General features: G+C 34.0%; 1 protein-coding gene and 1 long non-coding RNA gene across 2 annotated transcripts in view; one reads left to right on the top strand and one right to left on the bottom strand.

Annotated features, from left to right (window-relative positions):
- LOC140055088 (uncharacterized) overlaps positions 1-20,545 on the bottom strand; it is a 59,328-nt gene extending 38,783 nt beyond the window's left edge. The window contains exon 1 of the long non-coding RNA XR_011846619.1: positions 20,399-20,545. This is a non-coding gene — a long non-coding RNA (uncharacterized lncRNA). The remainder of the gene's footprint in view (positions 1-20,398) is intronic.
- Positions 8,005-15,177, top strand: LOC140054389 (uncharacterized). Its single transcript, XM_072099366.1, has 3 exons — positions 8,005-8,143; positions 12,712-12,993; positions 13,634-15,177. The coding sequence occupies exons 2-3, from the start codon at positions 12,723-12,725 to the stop codon at positions 13,813-13,815; spliced, it is 453 nt and encodes a 150-aa protein (XP_071955467.1). The 5' UTR covers positions 8,005-8,143; positions 12,712-12,722; the 3' UTR covers positions 13,816-15,177.
- Positions 20,546-26,005: the final 5,460 nt, after the last annotated feature.

Below are 26,005 nucleotides of genomic sequence, written 5' to 3'. Positions count from 1 at the left end.
TATTGTTGGAGAAGAAGCGCAATAACAAGCTGGTCTAATTAATTTATTCTATTTATAAATTTAAAATCATCTTTGACTTTTGAAACCGTCAAAGCTTTTTAAGATGATGTCACGCGTGGGATTACATCATCTTAGGATGATTTTAATTTTTTAATTCAATTACTTAATTATCTACATAATGATGTAAATACTCTTGTGTTAAAGATGTATTGTCCCCCTAAAACATGAAATATAAAGATTAATTAAATCAGACATTGAATATATGTTACTTTGTAGTTTTAATAAAGTTCATCACTTCCGTAGGAAAAACAAGGCCATATACATAGCTGCAGTGGCGTGCTTCAAATTTGAGTTAGTGTTTACCGACCGACCGACCAACATAGTGAGCTGTAGAACAAAACAAAAATGTTTTCACTTATAAAATAACATAATAAATGGTTAAATTCAATAAAAATTCTATTGGCTGGCAGCCAATTTGATCCTTTTTGCTTTTTACAGTTTTTTCATGTAAATACATTTGTTTTGTTCAAATTTTTATGCCAATGGCATATTCACCAAACAAAATTTAAACATATTTTGCGGGTGGACCATATATTTTTAATTATCAAAAAAAATCTAAATAGATTTTTCATGAATGACTAAAGCTAATGTTTTTTTTTAATTATTAAGAAACAATAAATTACATAATGACAAGATTAGGTAACATAGAAAAATCGAATGTCGGATTGTAATGGTAATGGACAAAATATTGGAAACTTTTTTTAAAAATAAAAATATCGATATTAATGATATCTTTTGCTTTATTTTCAACACCAATATCGCTCTGCACTTTTCTAGTGAACTTGTCTTTATTTTTATTATTAATAATACATTCATAATATTATCATTATAGTATATGCCTACTGATAAAACTATTAAAACCAAAATAATCGAACACTGATAATATAAAAGCGATGACGTAAGTCGGACGAAATAAATATAGTATCGCAAAAATGTTTTGTTTTATCGAGTCAATAAGAAAAATACACTAAAAATCACTCCCTTTTAGACACCTCTATCAAGTGGACACTTCCAAATAAACACTAACAGCCAACCGATATTCAGGGACACTCCCAAATCACAAATTTACTACATCCATCGTACTTTAATATGAAATTTTGTTTATTATTATTACTATATGTTATTATAACAACAATACTATCATTAATAATATGGCTATTGATAATATTCAGTAATAATATTCGAATAATACAGTATAATAGCAATGAAGTAATTAATAATAGAAATAATAATCGCTCAATTTATTAGTAGAGTTTTAGTCTGCAAAATCTGCTGAACTATGTCAATGCATATCTTGATGGACTAATAATTTTTATTAGAAAAATGAAAAAGTTGATAAAACGTGAACAAAAGACATTGTTAGAAATTGATAGATAGATTCACCAAAGTTTGAAAAATAGAGTGGGAAAAGAGAGATAATTTAGAAAACAAAATGACAAATGAACGTGTATTAAGTACCGAAGTAAAGTTATGATGAGGACAGCAATAAATAGTAAATGTATTGGACATGATAAGTTAATCTGGGGCGCAGAATATCACTATTGTAATATAATATAGATTATGAAACGTGTATGATGTTGTGAATAAAATAAGGCACATCTATAATATTCATCTGTGTTTAACGTGAATTAATGTGTCGAATTCTAGATACGGCGACTAAATATACCGGTTGTGGAGATGATGGCGATTTCGTAAACGGGAGATCAAGGCGAAAATGACGATAAGACTTTGAAAACGGTTATGAACAGACAACATATAGACGTAGAAGAATATATTGACAAGCATGGAGATGAAGGCGAGAAACAGAGAGGACAATAAATGATGACAAACATGTCGACTACAATTGACAGCGAAGAACAGAGAAGAAGACAATGATGACAACAAACATGCTGACTCCAAGGATTATTTATAGTGAGATAAATTGAAGAAGACAATAAGTGAAAAAAGAAGGAATGATGGAAGGCTCCGGTAACATGAATGCGAAATTAATATGTATGTGTACACGATTATTCCTCATTAATATAACGATCATTTTACATGGGTATTAAAACATTTAAACATTTAAAAAGAAACCCATTAATATTTACGTTTACATCAATGCCATTTGGTTAAAATATGTGATAAATTACTAATAGTAAAGGTACCGATAATGTGTCATTTATGACAATTATTCGGCTTATCTTATTCTAGGAACGATAAGAAAAACGGACGGTTTAATCTCCTCTATTTTAAAAATGAAATTATACTTAGTAATAGTAGCTATCCATTATTCAAAGAAATTATCATTAATTTTGTACAAATTTATGAGTATTACAGTCTAATATTACTAAATTGTTATTGACAATTTTCATCGCCATTATGGGTCAATTGGAAGCGATAAGTAGATACAGCCAAGTAAAAAAATTGAGATTCAATTCAAACACAGGTGAGATGGATAGATGAGTTATACTCGTAGGCCTATACACAGTCTACTGTAAAGAGGTACCAAAATAGCACCATATCGTAACAATTAACTGTTCTTCTTTTATCATTATCGATCATGGAATTGTCTCCGGTTTCTTCCGAAACATTACCACGTTCTTTTGAAAATAATTAGTAAAAACTGCTTCCTATAATTTTGACTGACAGCGAATGTCTTAACATTCTTTTATAAATCACAACATCCGTCAGAGACGTCAAGAAACGTCAATACGAACCAAACTAACATGTTGTATTCTAATGGTTCTAAATTGATTTCACTGAACTTCTAAAACAGAACAATTAAGATCGACACATAATGTACATTATGATATCTCAACAACGCCTATCACAAAGTTGTATAATTGCTGATTGACAATGGTTTATAACATTTTTATCACTCATTCATTGAGCAACTGGTGACGTTGTTTCTCATAACTTTAACCAACATTTAGAAATAGTTCCTGATACATTTGTAATATGTGACGAACATGTGAAACTTTATAACCACACTTTGCTAGATACAGAACAAATTAAGATACAATACTTAGAACAGGTCTAACTGTGTTGTTGAGAGGGGCTTGTTTCTCTCCCAACCAGTTGGATTCGCATCGATAATTGGTCTTATCGACCAGTGAGCTCTGTCCAATTTGGATCTATACCACCGGAAAACATTTACTTTTCAACCGCTTGAAATGGAGAAGTAACGAATTTATTTCATCCTCCATTTCCATCTTTAATTTAACTTGAAACCAACCCCGTCGTTCATTTATCACGAATTTCTTCTGATGATACCACAGAATTATAAAGAGTCATGCTGAGATAAAATAAATACAAAACATTGTACTTCTAAAATAATGAAAGTTCATGCGAGGAAACACAAATGTGGCATAGTACACTTGATACATGATTAACCTTAATATAATACAAAAATACAATATTGTTATGAGTGCCGTAGGGTTCATCTTATAATCAATATTTATATTCAGTTCATTTAGATTCAATTTTTGGTCAAAGTGAATAACTATTATGTGGAATTAAAATGGCATATTCAACAACAACATTTGTAAAAAGTATTTTTTCAGGGGGACAATATATCTTTAATGATGTGGATGTTTACTGCATAATTAAAAAAAAATCACGTGATATTCCATAATGACCAATTAAATCTTCCATCCTGGTTATTTATCCGGGTAATACATTGATCATGTTGCTGTTATAATTGATCAATCACTTGTATAATACAACATTCAATCGTTTATCCATTTAAGTTCATGAATAACCGTAAATAAATATTTGAATAGGAAAACCTGACCACAGCAGTAAAATAACGATCTTCGGGTCAGGGGGTGAATGACAGTCTTTCACAGGCACTCACTCTCACAGTTTGTTTATATTGTCAAATAGCTATATACATTTTCGCTGATGACGAATACTATCGCTACTTTTTAAATCGTGTGGCTACACTATTAGGTAATGATGGTATATACATAACACTTTCATTATGTATCTATTAGTCATGTGACGTACTGTAGGTTAGATGGAAGATAATTGTTCCTAGAAATTCATGTTTGTCATTCATGTTCAGGTTGGCGGTCTAAAACGATGATAATGGTGTTTGTCATTCCTAATTTGTAAACCCCTTCATATGAAGTTTGATTGATCGTGCTGCTGTCAGTATAAAACAACCTGGAAATAATCCGTGAGAGTGCGCGTGTGAACGCGAATCTAGTTTACCACTTAAACCACCACGCAGCACCCATTGTGAAGTTATAAACACAATCAATATGGAGATAAATATTAGAATAAATGATTGACATGTATATTGTGAAAGTCATTGACACTATTAGGTAAGTGTGAACGAAACACAAAGACCATACCTCGTTACTGAGTGAAATACACATGTGAACGCGTACGCAATAATAGCAACCATACATGTGACGTCATCTTATTACGCGTTAGGTTTCATAGGAGATAATCACGTAGGTTATGGTTAGTTGGAAGTTAACAATTAACCCATTCCCCGTGATAATTCCTTTTTATACAGCATGATTTATCCGAAACCCATTACATCTAACAATTATATTGTTTTTCAGTTTGTCAATAGACATATGAAACATAGTATATCAGGTGTGACGTATTACTGAGCGCGCACGCGCAATACTTATTAACCAACGGTTTTTATTTATGTACCGCGATGTCATTTAACGTTATAGCGTTGTTTGGTCTTATTCTGTGGCACAGCAGAAATAAACGTTACAAGCACGCGAGATGCTGTGATTGTAAAAGGCCCCACAAAATAAATGGCTTTACTGGAAAAAAAATGAATCATACAATTATTGATGTTATCATTTCATATATTCAAAGGTTGCTGTGGGTGGATGGGATTAAATTCGCATTACATTAAAAATGGTTGCCGTGAATTATTGTATATTAGTATTGACATTTTGACATAGGTTGGGTACCATTTATGTTCTCAGTTTTCGTAGCTGGATATAATACACCACCGCAATGACGCAAGGAGACTTAAACAAGAGTGACTTATTCATTGTGTAACGTTTATTATCATCCGCCAGACTTACATTTTGTCAAAAAAAAAGATCCGTCACGTGGAACAAGAGAGAAACTTATTAACAACATTTGATAACGCACGTCGTCAACGTTTGTGTCCTGTTATATATTATCATAGCCATCATCCTATGCATTATCATTCTCCTTAAAGTTTGGTGGTTCCCACTAGACGCAACGCAAGCGAATTGGCCATATCAAAAGCGATGTCGCTTGTGAATGGTCAATTCGCTTGGCTTACGTCCTTGCGTTGCGTTCTAGTGGGAAACCGGGTTAATCCACAGCAGGCTGAGATACAGTATCACGTATGATCCACTTGTTGTAACTTCAAACTTAGACGAATATTCTAAAAAGCTCGTTATTGCTATATGTACTTATTGGAATGTGTATGTTTTCTTACTTTGGAATGAATAATTAGCTACTGTGATGTGATCAATGTAAATTCAAACAAATTAAGAACAATAATCTAGATATTCATGCTAAATGCAACTTTCAGCAACCGCTAAGCCGAGATGAAGACATTTATCATCAACAAATAGTGGAACATCAATCACATTAAAACATGAGTTTACTCAGTTAACTTTTTATCAGAGCGCAAAGGCGGTGGCCTGTAGTCTAGGATCTAGACGTATTTTCAAATTAATTTTAGTAAAATATTTTGGCACATATGACGTTTCATACGTATAATCTTGATCTCACCCAAAAAAAAAACCAAACGCCGACTGATGGACTACAAAAAAAATACAATAACTACAGACTTGAAGCAAGTCTTTTAAGAATGCCTGATGCGAAGCGTTGTTACAACCGCTAATGTAGAAAACGCCAGCTAATGTCGAAACAACCAAGAGGTGGAAAGACTGATAGCTAAGTAAAGATCGATGCATTTGCACATGAATGAGACATTTTTGTAAAATATATAACATTTTCTACATTAGCTGGCGATAGTAACTACATAAGCTGGGAGGAAATTTTCGTTACTACATAAGCTGTTGACTGTTTCTACATTAGCTGGTGTTGATTTTTATTTACTACATAAGCTGTTGGTGTTTCTACATAAGCTGGAGGTTTTACTACATAAGCGGTTGGTTGTTCTACATCAACGGTTGTTTCGACATAAGCTGGCGTTTTCTACATTAACGGTTGTAACAAGCGTCTCGTTTCTACAGTTGATGCTTTATACCCGGCCATGAGTTTAGTAGTCAGACAACATTCACAATCACTGCTCATTTTTTAAACGATTTAAATCTCCAATCTCCAATGTTTACTTTTGGTCATCCGTACCGGTCAACAATAAATACAACGTAACAACTTATTGAAAAATACCATATAAATCAGGTTCCAAATTAATACAATTCTTCACAAAAGAAGAGTGCTTTGCTTAATTTTCTATAGCCGAGGGTGTTTTTTTTTGTGTCTAAATGTGGAGAAAACGCTATTAAATAAAAGTTACAATCCTAAAAACTGTTTAAAATAAACTTATTAAATCAATTTTAAATAAATTCATTTTCGGCCATGTCTACACTAATATAACAATGGTCAATTGTGATGAATTGAATTATAACGGTTAGGCCCACTTGTGACCAGACAGTGTCAAACAAATATGATGACGATTTTGATGTCATATTCTGTCAAACGTCTAGTTATTGTGGTCAGTAAGATGTCCGTTGGTTTATGTCTAAGGACATACTAAAAACTTAACCATGCAATCAATTCGGATGCTATTTCAAAAAAAGACCCACGGATTTTTGTACGATCCTCAATAAAAAGTGTTCACACGAAATTCCTGCGTGGTACAAATCAATCATATTAGTGGTATTATAATGACAAAACAAAACTGATGATTTCAGTAAAGACTGAACTGTTGTATAGGTAATAATTTACAATAATAATTGCAAACATGTAAAATAAGTCACATTTAGTATATAGGCATATTTCATATTGACGGGTTAGCGTGCCATATTTCCTGTCGTTCGTTTCATGGGAAAGTGTCCCCCTACAGGAGTGTCCCCCTACAGGAGTGTCCCCCTACAGGAGTGTCCCCCTACAGGAGTGTCCCCCTACAGGAGTGTCCCCCTACAGGAGTGTCCCCCTACAGGAGTGTCCCCCTACAGGAGTGTCCCCCTACAGGAGTGTCCCCCTACAGGAGTGTCCCCCTACAGGAGTGTCCCCCTACAGGAGTGTCCCCCTACAGGAGTGTCCCCCTACAGGAGTGTCCCCCTACAGAAGTGTCCCCCTACAGAAGTGTCCCCCTACAGGAGTGTCCCCCTACAGGAGTGTCCCCCTACAGGAGTGTCCCCCTACAGGAGTGTCCCAAAGGAGGCGAAACTACTGTAATACAATTATTATTTGAATATTTTACCGCAATTCCATTGTCATCCTAATTCATAATCACACTGTAATTATATTGTTTAAAAGTTTGCATGGAAAAATCATATGTAATGTTGATATAAAGTTTGCGGTAGGCCTATACCACGTATATCTGAAAAGAACTGCTGAGTTTCTAGACTTTTCGATCCATATATACTTTGATCGTTCTCACTCCTGAGGACGATCAAAGTATATTGATCGAAACGTCGTGTACCGCAAACTTTGTTATCAACACACTGTGATTATAATATTCGGCACTGTTAACTCCACAGAGTCATATACAACTTGTGTGTATCAAATAGTTACGTGCAATAGCGATAGCTGTACATGCTATTATTTATATTAATATATATAATCGATATCACTGTTGTTTTATCTGCGTAAACGTACTAACTAATAATAAGTAGAAATTCTTCAGATCACTGAAATGGATGTAACGCCCCTAAGATCCGGAACCGGTTCAACTCGACACCCATTGGCTGCGTGTATACTGCGGGGTGGCAGCACATATATATATATATATGAAGTTATTTGCTATTTGTTCCAAAGCAGATATTTTATGAATAGGATGAAACAATTTCTTTTCTTGATTTAAAAGTCTTTTTGTGTCGAAGTTTTGAGAAACAAATATTACTATTGGAATAGAGCGACAAGTCGGGAAATAATAATTTACACTGCAATTAATCAATTTGTAAGTATTAATATTAATGTTCTATCAATAATTAATTATGCATATCATGTATATTCATATTCATATAATATAAGAATCTATATAGGTAAGTGTACACTAATTATTATAAATATCATTATAAAGCACCCAATATAGGTACTGTATATAATTGGCTATTTTGTCGCTAAATATTTTTTTTCTTTTTTTTTTCAAACCACGCTTATAAATATACAATCTTTAAAGGTTAATAGATTTTTAATGAGAGAGTAATTTTTTCCAAAACCTTTTCATTTCTTGTTCTTTAGTTTAACTTGTTTAATTTCCCCCTTTTTTTGTATTTATCTATTTATTATCTATTTTTGTATCTCAGTCGAGATAATCATGCATTATTAACTGCGGCATTCTTGGTCGGTTTTTAATATGCAAATTGTCACCAAGCTGAAAAGAATGTTTTTAAGTGAGATTTTGAAGTAATCCGGCAGATATAATGTTTCGTCGGTTAGCGTGGTGTAGCTAATCTCCAACAATATTCGGTAACTCTTTTGAAATGAGGATTCAACGAATAATGTAAGCCATCGAAATACAGTGTGATGATATCGAGGTTTATTATCTCATTCAATTCGTAATACGAATGGCATTATTATCACTTACCTGTCGTATAGTATCGTATTGATGCGTAAGAAAAAGACATGTAAATTGTATTCGTTCATTCATTTTTTATCCGTTATTGAAGTTTTTTTATTTATTATTATATATATTTTTTGATTCGCGATATTCACACCCACTTAACACGTGGAGTAGAAAATTTGAATGTAACAATACCTAAATACACTCTTAGTAAAATGAATTCGTCCTTTGGTGCCAATTAATATTAAATCGGCACCAACAATTACGTCCTTTAAGGCTAGATACAAATCTCATTTCTTTTCATAAAAACTGACATGTATTATATTTAATTAAGTTTCTCTTTTGTATATTTTGATTAAGACAGGACCACAATGTAAAACAGATACACTGTTATCTGATTGTTTTATCCTGTATAAATATATTATTATTTATTATTATTATTATTATTATTTTTTTTATTGGTTTTGAAAATCGTTCAGCCCACCCCATATTTTTGTATTAATATACCAATAATCCATATTCATCGTTGATCATTCTTCTGCAGTATGTCATGTGACTAAACGTTGATTGTATCATAGAGGTATGTACCTCCATAGTGTAAAATCGGAAATTGGCGACATTATTAGGATAAATAATATTGTCCACTTTAAAGATGTTTTACTGTAAAAAAAAAAAAAAATACGACAAAATCGAGTATCTGCAGAAAAATCATCGCTGTTGAGTATTAAGTATAAATTGTGTATAATTTGATAATAATTTATGTTAAATTAAGAACTGTTTATCTACGGTGACGCTTTTCATTTCTACAATGCCTATTCATGATTTACCACTAATTTGACAAATACTGTGTTCCTCAGCTCCTGCCTTTCATTATTGATAGTCATACGGCAAAAAAAAAACACGTTCCTATCAAATATAATAGGTTAGAAGCGTGTAATTCCGTTGCGAAACATTAGCGAATTAATGAATTAGAAATGTGTTAATTGACTTTCGTTATTCAGTACTCTAATATTGAATTTATAGACGTTAATTATATGTTTAGGGAACCATCTTTCATTACGACATGGCACACGGAAGTAAACAAGACCGTTTTACTACTACAAGATTGAATGAATGAATTGCCAACATCCACCTTTGCCATATATAGCATCGATTAATGAACGCATTGGAAGTGCGCCAATGTGTACGTTTTCCATTTTGGGATCAATACGATTAAATAAAACAGTGATGTTCGCTTCTGAAGACGTTTCAGTTTACAGTACAAATAGGTTGCATCCGTTTCACGTTAAAATTAAAGTGTATAAAGGTGTTTTCCTATTAAATAATATATGTGCACACTTGGTAATTGAAATTTGTCTAATTGACGACGGAATGTGGCATAGCGCAAGTATTGCAACTGTTCATTCCAACGAATGAGACGGATTTAGGGGATAAATCTATTTTCGCAATCAAATATTTTAGTTTATAGTTTAAAAGGTTGACATTCCAATCGTATGGTATAACTGTAGCAAGGTATTTCGACAAATAGTACATTTACTTCGCTACTGTATTACGCTAGTCTGGTCATATTTCGACATGCCGAATGATAATGATACTAATAGTTCACGAATTATTGTTTGCGATTTCATTTAAAGTTCTTTGACAGTACGATGACTTAATCCAATTATTAAAAATAAAACAATTATATGTGAAATCCGTCACAATTATTTAAGTAATGTTTCATATCAATCGACGCGTATGTGCCTGGGTTGGTTCACACCGATATATGAGGTGAACACGAGGTGCAACCTATCGCGCAACCGTTGTGTCAATGAGGGTGTACGCGTTCCGCGTAATTGATCGCTTGAAAAACCGTTTCAAATTGCGTGAGCGATATTCACCAAACTGCGCATGTGACGTGTATTTTGTTACTTTGAACCGTAATAACCGCGCGTTTTACACTCACAGCGTTTCCACAAACCTATCGTAAATCTAGCTATGCATGTCTCTCGAAAACTACAATTTGTGATTTATTATTCATTATTATTAATTAGAATAATGGGTCTTTATTCTTAACGTTTCCGAGAATACCCTGTTATACATTCTATTAAAACTGACATTCATTCAGATAAATTCATACAAAAGCATTTAGAAACTAGAATTAAAGAACATATTTCACAATGCTGCTCTAAACCAAGCTTGTTTATATACGGGAATACTGTACAATGAAAGAAATGTTTGTGATATAAAATTAAAACTGAAAGATGTGTGGCAGCGTTGTAATTAATGCTAAATTAGACGCAAGAATTGATGTGTGTAGATATTTGGTTAATATCTCGCAGTGGAAGTTAATAAGAGAGAACTACATATAATAACCCACATTCGAGAACAATCACGGTTTAATGTCGGTAATAAACACATTTATCAAAATTGCAGAAAAGATAATTAGTTTTTCCTGATTAATGCAGGTGAATAGGTTGATTAACTTTAAAGGTGATTTTGCTCGTCATCATCTTGTTGCAGCGATCAAGGTTAATAGCAAATTATGTGCTCCTTCGCAACTGCTAAAGATTAGTTCACACGGACGCGAGAAATGGGGCTCACCAAAACCAAGGGTCAATTCAAATCTGAATATATGGCACCACCATTTTTGTTATAAACTTGTAAATTTATTTAGGTGTGAACGACATCACAACTTTTCTTGCCCTTTGAATATGTATTAGGTTTGGGTTTATAGATGTGTTGATTAGTGCTACATTTACTGAATCAAAGGCTTAGGTTTATCACATATTAAATTCAACCGCATTCTGAAAAACTAACATAAGAAATACTAGGGCACATCGCGTGAAACAAACAATTGTTGTTTCCCCAGATAACAAATTTGACTTTAAAAATATATTTTAATTCCATTAACAAAATACTAATCGATTCCCTTAATTGCATCACCATGGTTACGAACGCGCTTAAATGATGCATGACATGTAATGAGCGATGAAATAGTCCATCTATTTATAAACGGACATGTCGCCACCGTAAGTTACAGTCAAATCATCCAATGAATTGGAAACCGGAAGAAAATAACAGTTACGAAACATGTTATTATTCATGGATGTTCAGCAACTGTTTTACTCGTGCTCGTTAGGCTGTTAAATTATTTTGATTATTATTTCTTTGACGCACGCACTGATGAGATTAAAGGCACTCCTGATGCCTTTTTAAAGCGTTATGACAATAGGTCGCAGCAATTTCAGCAACGCCACCTGCTTATTGCTGCGTTCTTATATTTATTAGTGCATAATTGTTATGATAACATAAGCAGCCAAGCTTACTTTATCATGGTCTCGATACACAGATCTAAAAGGGGAATTAACCGCTCAATATCTTCGTCGCATGCGATTTTAAGAGAAGTAAATATATACGATAATTATGCAAAACATTTAGTGGCAAGGTTTTTGTATGTCAAGATGTAATGCTGATGTATGATCGTACTTTGCCCTGAAATAGTCACGGTGTTACCTTTATGAAATATCATGATTCTATAATATAAACGCATAAAATAAGATTATACAGTATCCACTTTAAAGTATATTGTGTTATCTATATAATTATAGAAGATTAAAGCTTCGTTCCCACTTTGACCCACGTCATATTTTACAGTAGATCGTATTATCTACATAATTATAGACTAAATCTTCGTTCCCACTTTTATCCATGAAATGAAATAAAAAGAAAAAAAAAGATATTTAGCGACAAAATAACCAATTATATACAGTATCTTATAAGTATGTCTAAGTAAATCGCATGGGGGCGACATAACTGTGTTAAACCAAATGTTTTGTGTGCATGTTTTCTACTAATACTATTTCATATCAATGTTGTGTTTATCCGAAAGTCAAATTTCGTTGTTTTGTATAAAATATTACAAATATCAATTTTTACTGTTTAATAACAAAAATATATATATATTTGTTTTATCTGTACAGAAATACATAAAATGGAAGTAAGAACATATACTTTTCCACTGATATTACTGGTACTTTCAATCTTACTATCATCGACATCATCTACTGTAAATGGCAGACCTGTATATCAAGATAGTGAAGAACCACTAACGTTAGATTATTCAACAGTAGAAGAAATTTGCTTAGCTGATTCCCTTACATCAAGGCTACTTTGTCGACTCATTTTAGGACAGACAATGGAACAGGCGGCATCACAATCACAAAAGCAAAATAATCATGAGATTCAACGTATTTCAAAACGAAGTAAGTTGCAATTGGCATTTGTTTTAATCATTTGGTCAAAATCAATTGTATAGAAAAAGGTAACAATAAATATAAAGTGTCGCGTGAGTCCCCAACATTGAAACTAAAAAGTGATTAACGTCAAACGATGCACTAAAAGCCAATTTTTCTTCAGTAATATAAATTGAAGTTGTCATTCAAGACATCCTCTAAATTGTAATATTTTCAAAAGCAACTTTTAACGAATCTAAGTCAAGAATGATACAAAGACAGAAATCATGAATTTGACGCGCACCGTCATAAGTAGCGCCACGTTTCACAATTTAACCAATCACAACGCAAGCGGCAATGAGTCATCCGAAACTGTCGCTTGTCATTGGTCAAATTACGATTCGCGTACGTCCATGTTGGAATCCTTATAAACCAACATCTATGTTACACTACATGATGCAGATTATCTCTTTCAATTATGGATATTGCAAAGAGATAGATTGATATTAACATTGCTGTACTGCGTATACATTATGTTTACGTGTATCTTTAAATTACGTGATCAGAAATGTAATTTTTATACGGCCGAGCGGCTGGAGAAACGCGGTTCCATTTAAAGATTAATACAGTTCACAAAATCTAAATGTTTTATGTCATTCTTTCATTGCAGACGCTATTGATGCATTTGTAAATCTACTACAAGCATGGGGAGTAAGAGTAGAAGATGCAAGACAAAAATATCAACAATTACTTGACGAAGGCTTAATCGATAATAATGGACAACCTGTCGGACCATCAAATGCTTTGAGGGAGCTCATGTTGAGCAGAAACAGGCCGGCAAGGAAATCATGAAACGTTGTGTTTAGTACTGTACATGTTCAGTTATAAGCGACCAAAGTATTATTACTTTAGAGAGCTGTCCACACCGTGTTGATTCGCAGTAAACTTCGTTATTTATGACAACCACAGTATTTTGAAAAGTTATCGAAAACCGAACACATTTCACCTTGTTGAAGCCAATTATAAAGTCCGCTCTGGTGTGCCATAGATGTTTTTTTTTTAAACACTACCAGTACCAGAATACGACTTTATGCAGGTCAAAATACAAATAAAATAAAGCCTCGCGTCTACATAATATTTATTTTGTTTAGATATTATATATTCCACTCCTATAATCAGTGTACTATCAAAATCAAAATGAGGGTTTTTGTAACAAAGCTAAACAAAACTAGGAAAAAAAGTTTAAACGAATTTAAAAATGTCTAACAATTCACAAATAGCATAGAATAGAATTTCCATTTTATGTGTCAGCTATGTATAAATTGATTTTACACCAGATTCATAGCATCCTTGCAAAAGCAATGCATTGTCTTAATTTGTCTGTAAAGCTTAGTTCCCATAAGGCTTGGTTCCCACTAGCGACGCAACGCAAGGACGTAACGCAACGTAAGTGATTTGACCAATCACAAGCGATGGATTATTTGAACAGTGGCTTGTCATTGGTCAACTCGTTTGCATTGCAGGTACGTCCATGCGTTGTGTCACTAGTGGGGACCACGCCTTAGGATGCACGCACCACAAGGAATGCGGTAGTAGAAGTGGGAATCATAGCTTACATAAAATGATTTTAAAATATGTTTTTGTTCTTTAGCTAAATTTGCCGCAACGTTGTCTTAGGCCTAATGGCTACATCTGAAAACAGGGAAAATGATGTAATTATTTTGCTGTTCATTCCAATATAGAATTATTAATTATGAAACTCGCGATATTCATGGTATTCAAGTTATTATATATATATTTTGACGACGGAATATTTTCCGTATATTTCGCTATAACACTAGGCCTACACAATTGCCAGAATTCAATTCTTGTACTGTATCACCACATATGAAATTATATGTCCAGTATACAAGCAAATGTCTTAATACACATAATGTATCACACGTGGCGCCTGTATTATGTTATGTTTAAGGTTAAGGCCTATATGAAACATGCGTCACATATGATATATAATGTAACACTGTATCACTGTCTGTACAATAGATACCGAGTTATCGACAGCTCGAGCGTAATATAATATATATTGTTTACTTATAATATAATTATTTATTGTTGTATAAAGTTTTAAAAAAGAGGCAATATTTATTTATTTATTGATATGTATATGCGTATTTTAAATATTTATTAGGTGATGAAAATAAATTTGCAAAAGAATTCAAGAAATGTTATGAAGCATACTTTGTATTAATAGATATGTGTCATCCACAACAGTCACCGCAATCCCTCCCCTGAGATACCCCCATTAAGGGACATCTTTATTAAATCGTGGTTTCCACTAGCGACGCAGCGTATTGACGAAAAGTGCTATATTGCGGTAATCACAAGTGGAAACCGACAACGCAAAAATGCTGTAAACATCGCGGTTTTGATTTTACGAAGACGAGGGCAAGCACGATTACTGGAAGGACATTTTAACGCAGGTTGCGTTACGTTGCCTCGCTAGTAGTGGGAACCAAGCGTAAGGGGACACTTCTCCGCCCATGGAACGAACGAGGGGAATATGATAATATACGCATGCATCCACGATTACCCTTCTTCTGAAGAGTCAGTCACCCAATCACCCATTTCCGCATTGAAGAAGGTGATTAATGTTATGATAATGACGTATGGTGATTGTTATGATTATTGCCTTGATTTTACGATGATAATGACGACGGAAAACAGTAAACCGGCTACAAGGGATGACGAATATCTAACTACGTTGACTGATGACTACAGCCGCATGACACGGTACTAAGCCGATGCTCGAGCTCAGCGTAATAACGGGAATCTAAAGCCTGTTTTCCTGTCGACGTTATTCGATGCTATCGTTAACAATAATCGGCAATCTTCTACGTAAACATTGAAATGTTAACGATTTACAGGAAAAGGTACTCGCTATCGTTATCATTTCAACTTGATCGTTTTCAAACGATCGTCATTGAACTGTTAACGATCAACGACGATAGCGTCGAATAACGTCGACAGGAAAACAGGCTTTAATAGCAGTATTATGTATTACGTGTGACGTAATAATACATTATATTAAATAAATTATAATTGAGGGGAAAAAAGACAATAATTACAATCCAATAAAACTACTAAGTTAAAACTTATTTTAAATTATAATGTGCGAAATTGTTCAACAATAACACATACTTTGCACTTACATTATATAACACATAATGCATAGGGTTTCCTTGAATTCGTCATAAAGTCACCTGGTCCAAACAAAAATGCCGTTGAAATGATTAAATAGATTTGTCGATAATTGCACGATTATTGCACGATAATTTGTCGATTATGTCCCCATGATATTCCGAAATAAAAAGATAAATGAATGAAATTAAATGAATTGCATCAGGATTTTTTTTTTATTGGACATAGAGAAAACACAGGTCACAATAAAGACTAGTTTCCCCAAGTATTTATTGTCCTTTTTTTTACGTTACCACCAATCGACATTTCGGGTTTTGTCTGTATGCCATATAATTTGTATTATTAATTATTTAATATTACTTCGAAGCAGTATATAAAGACATCAAATCATTGGTTTGAAACATTGGCGCTCTGTTAAATGTAATTTGTAAATATGTACTATTTTTATTAGATGTACATTATAAAACACACAGTGACATGAAGAAGCTTTACCACAAACGGGGACGTATTGCGCCATAAATAATTTGACCAATCACAACGCGATGGTTCATCGGAATTGTAGCTTGTGATTGGTTTGGTCGTTTTCGTGACTCTCCTTCTAGGTCAACATAGACATGATTAAACTAAAGTCTTTAAACAAAACCGACATAATTTATTCATATTCATAAGAAAAAATAACAGGATATTTTTAACGAGTAATGGTATCTTTAATCAGTAAATGCAGTAACCAAAGGGGGCGTACCGCGTTAAGTGAGTGAGTGGCCGAGCGGTTAAGACAGTGGAACCGTAATCACGTAGCCATAACATCGGCAGGGGTTCGAGGCTCACTCACTCCATGGTTCTGGTGGTAGAACGAGTCTTCTCGGATAAGGACTATAAACCGTAGGTCCAGTGTACACAACTTGCTCGTGTGCACTTTAAAGAACCTAGTACATCTTTCGAGACGAGTAGGGGGTTACTCCGGTGTATTAGTACATCACAGCCACTGATCACCAACTGGGCCCTCTGGGAGATCAGTCTTTGACTGAAGAGGTCACCCAGTATAAAGATAGAACAAACAAACAAACAAACAAGTCCAATTTACACAGACGAGCGGTAACGGTCAGTGGAAAACCATATAGCAATTTTCCGCCATAGAATGTATCTATCCTGAGCAGAAACCGCCCGTCCTTGTGTGTAAATGGTCATAAGGAGTAACATAGACTATATTTTTATTACCGTTACCACTCGTCTGTGTAAACTGGCCTTTAATTACGAAACACACACAAGTATAATGCAAGACTGGCTAACGTACGAAATAAATGAGCTTGAAAACACCAGCTTTCAATTTTGTCACATTCGAGCATACTGTTGTACAGTATTGTTGCCAAAGGCGGCGTCACATGTGATACGTGACACTGTATTACAGAATTTACCATGATACTGGACATATAATGACATGTGTGAAGACAGATACATATAATCGGGTGACTTTTTTCAAACATATTTTTACGACAACCCAACAATGTCGTTGAAATGGTAGTGTTACGCATGATTTTAAAGAAATGCTACGACAGTTATAATCTCTGAGGTCTAAACTTTATATAACCTTGAACCACATCACTGATTATAAAACAAAATTATTAACGGAATTGATTAAAAATCATATAAAAATAAAACAAAAAAACAAATCAAGATAGATGCGCTGCCATCCAGCTGCGTGGATATAGACAAGTTAACATTTTATTCTCTTCACATCGGAAAGCGTATAATCTCTAGCCGCAAGGCTCAAACTCACATCAAGAATTCATTGCTTAAAATCACGTTAACAATATCTATATAAGATTTAAGAAATAAAAAATGTCAAAATGTCCAAAATGAATAATAATACAGTAGTACTGAGTTATGAGATCGCAAACGGTCCGCACACATTAAAATAAAATGAAAATGACAATACGAACAAAACGTATTGTTGGTTCCATAATTTTTAATTCCAATTAAAAATATTATACGTATGAAACGCAATATGTGCCAAAACAAGTTTGTCTTTTTATCAATATTGAGTCGAATCGTCGCCTGGAACCTATTCAACTTAATATTTATAGGCCGTGTTTTTATTACGGAGTTTACATACCTAGGTGCACACATACAAAATGATGCATGCTGGTCCGCTGTGTGTAAACTAGTAGGCGATGTGAAAGGGGCGAAAGGCATCTTCATGTATGGTACTAGGCCTAGTACTAATTTGTACTCCGAGAGTTAAAAAAACATGTGAATGAGGGAATAACCTGCCTGCCTACTGGGCTGAGTTGCGCACAGGTGTGGACGACACATTCATACCACAGCCTTCTACTCCCCTAAGGGTCCCTTATCCGAGAAGACTACCACCAGATCAATGGTCAAGGCGTGCCTTGAACCGGTGCCGATTGTATAAACTGCTGATAGCTATGGTTTTGCAACGCCCCTGCCTTCCTTCCTTAACCGCTCGGCCACTCGACTCGAAAATGGGCAAGATGCTCTAACCTGTCGTGGGGTGTTAACAATACAATATCTTCAGGTATGGAGGTAATGAAATAGAATACACACTGGATTGGAATAACCTATCGGTCAATTATTACCATGACTATTATACCTGTTATTAATTACTTGTATTATTAATCAAATATCTTCGGGCTTAATATAGCTGTCATCATTCTAGCTATTTGTCATGTTGTGGAAAGTGATATAACGCACCAAGAATTTGCACATTGACGAAATGAAAACGGGGATAATTCAAATTTAGCAGAGGTAACTAACTACCAATTGTGTACCGTGTACGGTATTTCGTCCATTTTCAAAGTCGCCCCTATAGGCAAACTCGCCGCATCGCAATTCGACACTTTGCAAACTAGCTCATGACGTGTATATAGGCCTATATGTATTAAGGATAAAAGTGCAAAGAGGTTAAAATCAATTAAATAAAAATAAATTTAATATGATTTTACGTTACATATATTTAGCAGGCTGTCCGGAAATATATCTTTGTTTAATCATGAAGGAAATTCACAACGATAAATTCATATGGACAAATAATCTGTAGTTATCTAATGATTTAGCATGTAAATCGAATACGACAGAATCAATATTGTGTTAAAAGTTCAATGTATCAAAACAGAAGATAAAAGACTCGTATTTCATAAACCTAACCTTTAAATTGTTCTTCAATTAGTTTCTGTCTATCAGGAGCATAAATAATCCTTATATTCCATTATCAGATCGCATTAGTTGTTTTGTAACGTATAAATGTTACAGGTCATTTAAGTACGTTTTAGATAAAAATAATTATTCTTGTGCTATTAATTGACAACTATTTGCTGATGTGTAGTGTATGCAATTTTTAACTTGATGACACTTATAAAAAGTATACATTTCATATTATAAAATGATTATTTAAGGACACTTTTAAACGAAAAACGTTTTAAAACAATGTTTTAAAAATAAATTCTTATTCAAACCAGGTAGGCCTATAATAAGGTTTATCGCAAATAGCTTGCACAATGCATGATGGTTTGGAGGGCAAAAGTCACGACGCGTACGTGCAAACAACAAATCACGTACGTACGCGTTGTGACGTTTGCTCCCAAATCCTTCCCATCATGCATCGCACACGCTATTTGCGATAAACCTTATATTAATAGAGTAGAGCTGAGTATAGCCTACTTCTTTTAGTTTAGTGCTATGCTACCAGCCTAGGCCCCTCCTGAGCCCTACCTTTCTAACTCTTTTTTATATTGTTCGGCAAAAGTATTGCCAGCCACCCACAGGCAGGATAATAACATAGGCCTACTAGCCTAGAGAGGCTAGGCCTAGGCTAGGCCTAGTCTATGGGCCTAGCTAGCCTAGTTAGGCCCTACTAGAGGCCTATGCTATAATATGTTCATTGTTATTTAATATTATTAATTAATAGTACTAATAGTAATACATGCCTACTCTACTCTACTGTTAGTGTTAGGAAGTCACTTACTGTAGTAAGTAAGCCCTCTAGACTTGGCCTAATTTAGATAGGCTAGCTAAAGCTACTAGTAGGCCTACTAGGCTAGGCCCTACTACTACCTACTAGCTTAGTAGTAGTAAGCACTAAGGCCTATAGGCTCTGGCCTAGGCCTAGGTGTCATGCCTAGCCTAGCTAGGCTAGGCTAGGTAGTAGTAGCTAGCTAGACCTGCATCAACTAAAATAATATTTGTAGGCCTATAGGGAAAACCAATATAAATAACTTACCAACTTTAACAACAAACAATGAGTGTGGGCGGCGACACCATGTGTAGGATGGAGGAGGTGATATTCTTCAGATTTAAAGAAAGAGTGTCAGATTCGTGTCAGGTCATCCTTTTAACCGTGGCGCGCTGTGTACACACGATACCAAAGAATATATCACACGCAAAGAATGAGTATTCCGCGATTTTTGCATGAGAAATTTGTAACAACAGAGAGCTCCAGTGAGTGATGCCCGCCCTCATAAGGGCATACTAAATAAGACCAAAGATCTTATATACTAAAGTTGTGGGTTGGCCTTTGAATTGCTTTTACAATTAATTGTAGCACAGTACATCCCTCCACTTTTTCTCTTTTCATTCAGTGTTTCTTAACCATACAAACTTTGGCGCGACTCCTCAATCCCATTTTCTAAAGAATATTGCGATCGTCACGCAAAAGTTCGTTACTTGTTTAAGCGAGGGGGCGCACTATAATTTGACACTTCTAAAGTGTTACGCGTAAACGCGGATGGTGTCACATCTTTAGATTATAAGATCTTTGATAAGACTTGATTTAATAGATATTATACATGTCACATTAAATAGAATTATGATAATAGTTTTTGCAATTGTAAACTATTTTATAATAATATATTAACAAACTAGTGTACATTCACTTTTACAGACAATTATTTACTAACATGCTAAGTTAGTTCACAAAAAAGGTCTAACACAGCAACACCAAAAATCAACGAATCGTTACTCAGCACGGCCTATTCTTTACCATTGCCGTGTACTACTCTACGCCCGGTAAATTAAGTATTGTTTTTATGATATAAATTAGTATAAAATACATGTTATTAATAGGACAAAATGTTAAATGTCATTAACATTTATTTTTTTAACCAGAAACAAGTTAAATATAGGAATATTATTAAACTATCCTTCGTGAAAACGCGTAAACACCAACACGTCCGGTCACGCTATCGTAGCGTCCGGTTGATAAAGCAAACTGTTTATACGGCAGTTTTTACTAAATAAATTGCATAAAACGAACAATTAAATATCCAAATAGTATTTAACATGATGTTGGCATGTAGTTGATAACATTTTTCATCATCAGGTGGTCCAGCCTTTGATTAGTGAAACCGTCACAAAAAGTTGTATACATCCCAGATACATCCACACTAATGACGGCGCCCTACCACATGGACAATATTAATGTTACAGGGAAAATCGCGGATTACTCATTCTTGTGATATATGACACGTAGGACGAACGATCGACGATGATTTCTTGTTGATCGTCTGCTGCCCATATTCCAGAGCTACTACCCCTCTATAGATCAGAGAAAATTCCAGTTCCAACAAAAACAAAACAAAATACATAACAACTTTAAAAGGGATTCTATTACCAATTTTAACTCAAGTATATCATATATCCCAATACTCTATTTTAATCATATTTAAAATGCATTGAAATAGGCAAAATTGTTAAATAAAGTAATTGCGCCCTCTTGAAAGCAATTACGTTTGTTTTTGGAAAGAGAGGGCGATATACTTTGAACACAAACGTCAGTTATTCAAATACAATACAACTAAACACTTTTTTGGTAAATTGCGTAATAGTAGGATCATGGTCATAGTGCTTAATAGATACGTCATAATAAAGTTGTTAACTTCTGATATGTTAACTAATATTTCTAACAATTATCTCTTTTTTATATACATTTTGAACAGACGATGAGCCCTCGCCATACGTTCAGTTTAGACAGGATGGATCACTATAGTTTAATAATATTACCTCTTTAAAGCCCCATTCCCTACGTTTTTTAGATCTAATTTAAGATCACAAACTATATTTAATGTAAAAATAATACTATATGGTCCTATTGCGATAACTTTTTTCGTCTTTAAACGGTTAAAAATGTGAAAAATAAGCCGATTCTAATAATTATAGCGGCCCGCTATAAATCCCAAAATGCATTGCGCGCGGATTGATATTTTTGTTTTTCACCTGTAATTCCCCCACTTTTCGATCGATCGTGAGGCCAAAACAAATGGAAGACTCCTAACTTTTCAGCGAAAATACTGGGTTTTCCCCAATTTGTATCAACGGAGTCTGGCAAAAATAGAAAGACAATTAATGCAGCAACTATACAACGTCAGGATAGGTATATAGCTCGCGTACGATGTTCGTACGTTACCGATGTTTACCAGCTAGGCCTACAAAACTAAGCCTAGCTAGGCTAGGCCTAAGACCGTCCACGAGAGGTCGATCGCCGCGAGCTACTTAGGTAGTGCATTGTTTCTCACTTTTTATCATAATTTACCATAAAACGTACATTTAAGACAAGGAATGACATGGTTTAATGTTTTTAAAGTGATATATAATTATGTATTATTTTCCAAAAAACGTCCAAAATTGCAGGGAAGGGGTCTTTAAGTAGGCCTACCGGTGGGCCTATTTTCCGTGAAATAAAAACAAAAATGTCTACAAATTCATCCCCATCATGCACCTTCTTATTATAGGCTACCAGCATCCAGGATTGCTCCTTTCCGAAGCTATGTTCTAAATCTTCATCTAATGTAAGTTAATAATTATCTATATATGCAATATGTAGGCCAGTGCGTACAACCTAGTATGTTGCATTAACACCGATGTAGTCGTTGAACTATCTTGTTTGTTACTTTGTATTTCAACTTTCCCTGTCATTAACATTTTTATTTAATGCATACATTTTTCCTAACTTTCTTCTGTGTAAAAGCATACACAAACGGATTCAGAATGCAGTTGGAATACGCAATTAGTAAAATAATATTACATAATTGGGGCGTTTTTTTACATAACGATTGCCCACTTAACGCAGTATACAGCCAGAAGAACTTATCAGGACCCCATGTTATTGCAAAGAAAACTGTCAAGAACAAGAAAACCCACATCATTTTGGATTTAGTTTTTGTTAGAGTTTTAGCAGCATGGTTTTGTTGATATTTATTCATATTATTTGCCATTTCCGCCATACTTTTGATTATCGTCTTGTAAATAAAAAACATGTATATTATAGGAATCAGGTACGAAAGCAAAAAAACGGTTACTCCAATAAACGTAAACACATAACCATTATTGAATGTTTCCAAACATTGACCGCATTCATCGACAAAGCTAACAAAGACAGTGAACACTTGTAAGAACATTCCAGCAAGCCACGGGAAAATTAACATAAAGTAACGCTTCTTAGAGAAAATGATTGTTTGGTATTTTAGAGGAGTGACTACAGCCCAATAACGATCCAATGCGATCATCAACAGGCCCATCACAGAAGCAGACAAACTCGCCCACATTAGAAATTGTGAACCATAAATTCGGCAAACTATATTCATTAGAATACTTTGATCGTATTTGATGTCAGATACAGGAATCATGAATAAAGATGAGGTGAAATCACAAACGGCCAGATTACACACTAACTGGTATGTCATCTTTGATCGAAGAGATTTGTATGTAATGATGACGAAAATGACGATAAAGTTTCCAATTAAACCTATCAACCCAAAACACATCTGCATGATCTTGAAGGGGTCTTCAGCAGTATTGGTAACAACTGTATCTTCGCACGTTGTCTTGTTCATCTTCGACAATTAGTTTCTTGTAAATAAGAACAAGTTTAGTCAAAATGATTATTGATATATTAAAAAAGCGTTTTTATCCATACCAACTGACAATATTTTAGGGTACATAATTTTAACCAAGGAACCTTCGAAAAACACTGCACAAGTTGTTTGTACACAATGTTATACACCAATATAGAAACCGAAACATGAGAAAAATTCGTGTCGGAAAGTTAATGGAATCACACATTAGACTGGTGAGAACAGGCCTAAACTATACCAAATAAATAATATATATAACAAAAAAGAAAGAAGAATTTGACAACTTACATTACATTAAAAAATCTTCGCTGAAACAACTTAATACACGTCTGAGGAGTGTCTTCTTGAAGAAAGAATCAGAATATAATGCATTTAATATTGTTGCTTTATTACCGTAACTGAATTTTATTTACTGAATAGATAGAAGATTATTGGCTGGAATAAATTAGGCGTTAGTGAAACCCATCAATTAGCTGGACTATTTTACAGACACGACATTACGTTTACATAACACACATTTTGAATGGTTTCGTAAACATGGTCTGTTCATAAACTGCCAAAACAAAACGAGTTCATTAAAATACATTAGCGTGAACAGCTAGGCATTGGTTGTTTCCAAATGTTTTTGCCTGTTTTAAATTAACCTTTCCAAAATATTAAACAACCAAGCAGCCTACATTATTATCTCTAGAAGCCCACCACAACATGTTAATTCGGTTAGAAAATGTCGCTGCGATGCCTACCTAAATTTCCTCCAAGGTGAATCTCCTTTTCAGGCCCTTTCAACTTGCTTCGTTGTACTAAGATTCACGTGGACAGTTTCGTTATATAACATAGAGAAGAACATCATCCGATACAAATAAACTGTTTTAGCTTAGATGATAGTTTTGTTCAATCCTCGACTAGTTCAATCCAAACAATTATCATTGTCTTTCATGATAACATCAACTGGTTAATTAAGAATTGGTTTTATTGTTCTGAGATTTGGTTACATAATTAGGTTCGTTCATACCGACTACTATTTCTATAATTCGAATCATGTTTCAATGTAATATCGTGTAATTTAAGGAGGAATGTCAATACGAAAAAAAAGGTTTTTAATGAAAGATGCTAAACGATTGACATCTCGTGATTAAATGACGCCACACAATAGTTATATTTTATATGGTCTGCTGTATCGCTATTAAAAGAAAAACTAACAAACATACAAGAACAATTAGTATAATGCAGCCAGTGATTGCGACAGTATTGTGTTGGTAAATTTGTAATTGTTCTGAAAAGTAATCAGACTTTTCTTCTATTTTTAATAAAGGCACTTACAATTGGGGTAATATAAAACAAACTATGAAAATGCTGCGGCATGGCATTATGATAAGAATAAAGTTAGAAATATAGAATCATGGCTGGCCTCACTTTTTCAAAGTTTGGACACTTTTGGTATTGCACAATAGTGGAATGTGCTCCAGTGGTTCAGAGTAGAAATATACAATTAAGTTGTTAACTTAGATTATGTTTCCTAATATTTCTAAATCATTATCTTTATCAATCAAAAGGCAAATTATTAAAAATGACAATGATGTGGGTATCAATGACTTCGTGATTTAATTCTAACTCCAGCATGTACCTTCTTATATCATCAATTGCTGTTTTCTGAAACTAGTTATGTTGTAAATATAATCAATCTAATGATTACTGTCAGTAAAAAATCTTATTTATATTTTGTAAAATATGTAGGCCTATAAGTGCGTACAACCTACTATGGTGTAGTACCATCGCTGTACACGTTAAATATCTTTTTGTTATACTTTTTCAACTTTCCCTGTCATTAACATTTTTATTTAAAGCATACATTTTTCCTAACTTTCTTCTGTGTAAACGCATACACAAACGGATTCAGAATGCTGTTTGAATACGCTATTAGTAACATGATTTTACATAATTGGGGCATTTTGTTACATAACGAGTGACCAGTTAACGAA

Source organism: Antedon mediterranea, chromosome 7 (assembly GCF_964355755.1).
Source record: "Antedon mediterranea chromosome 7, ecAntMedi1.1, whole genome shotgun sequence".
In the NCBI taxonomy this organism is placed as follows: domain Eukaryota; kingdom Metazoa; phylum Echinodermata; class Crinoidea; order Comatulida; family Antedonidae; genus Antedon; species Antedon mediterranea.
The sequence above is the reverse complement of the archived record's forward strand: the minus strand, read 5'-3'. Positions and strand labels throughout refer to the sequence as shown.

Bases quoted from the DNA above. Each gene is read 5' to 3' on its own strand.
- LOC140054389 (XM_072099366.1), top strand. From the start codon at position 12,723: ATGGAAGTAAGAACATATACTTTTCCACTGATATTACTGGTACTTTCA. The intron at 12,994-13,633 runs GTAAGTTGCAAT...CTTTCATTGCAG, and splicing joins TCAACGTATTTCAAAACGAA to ACGCTATTGATGCATTTGTA.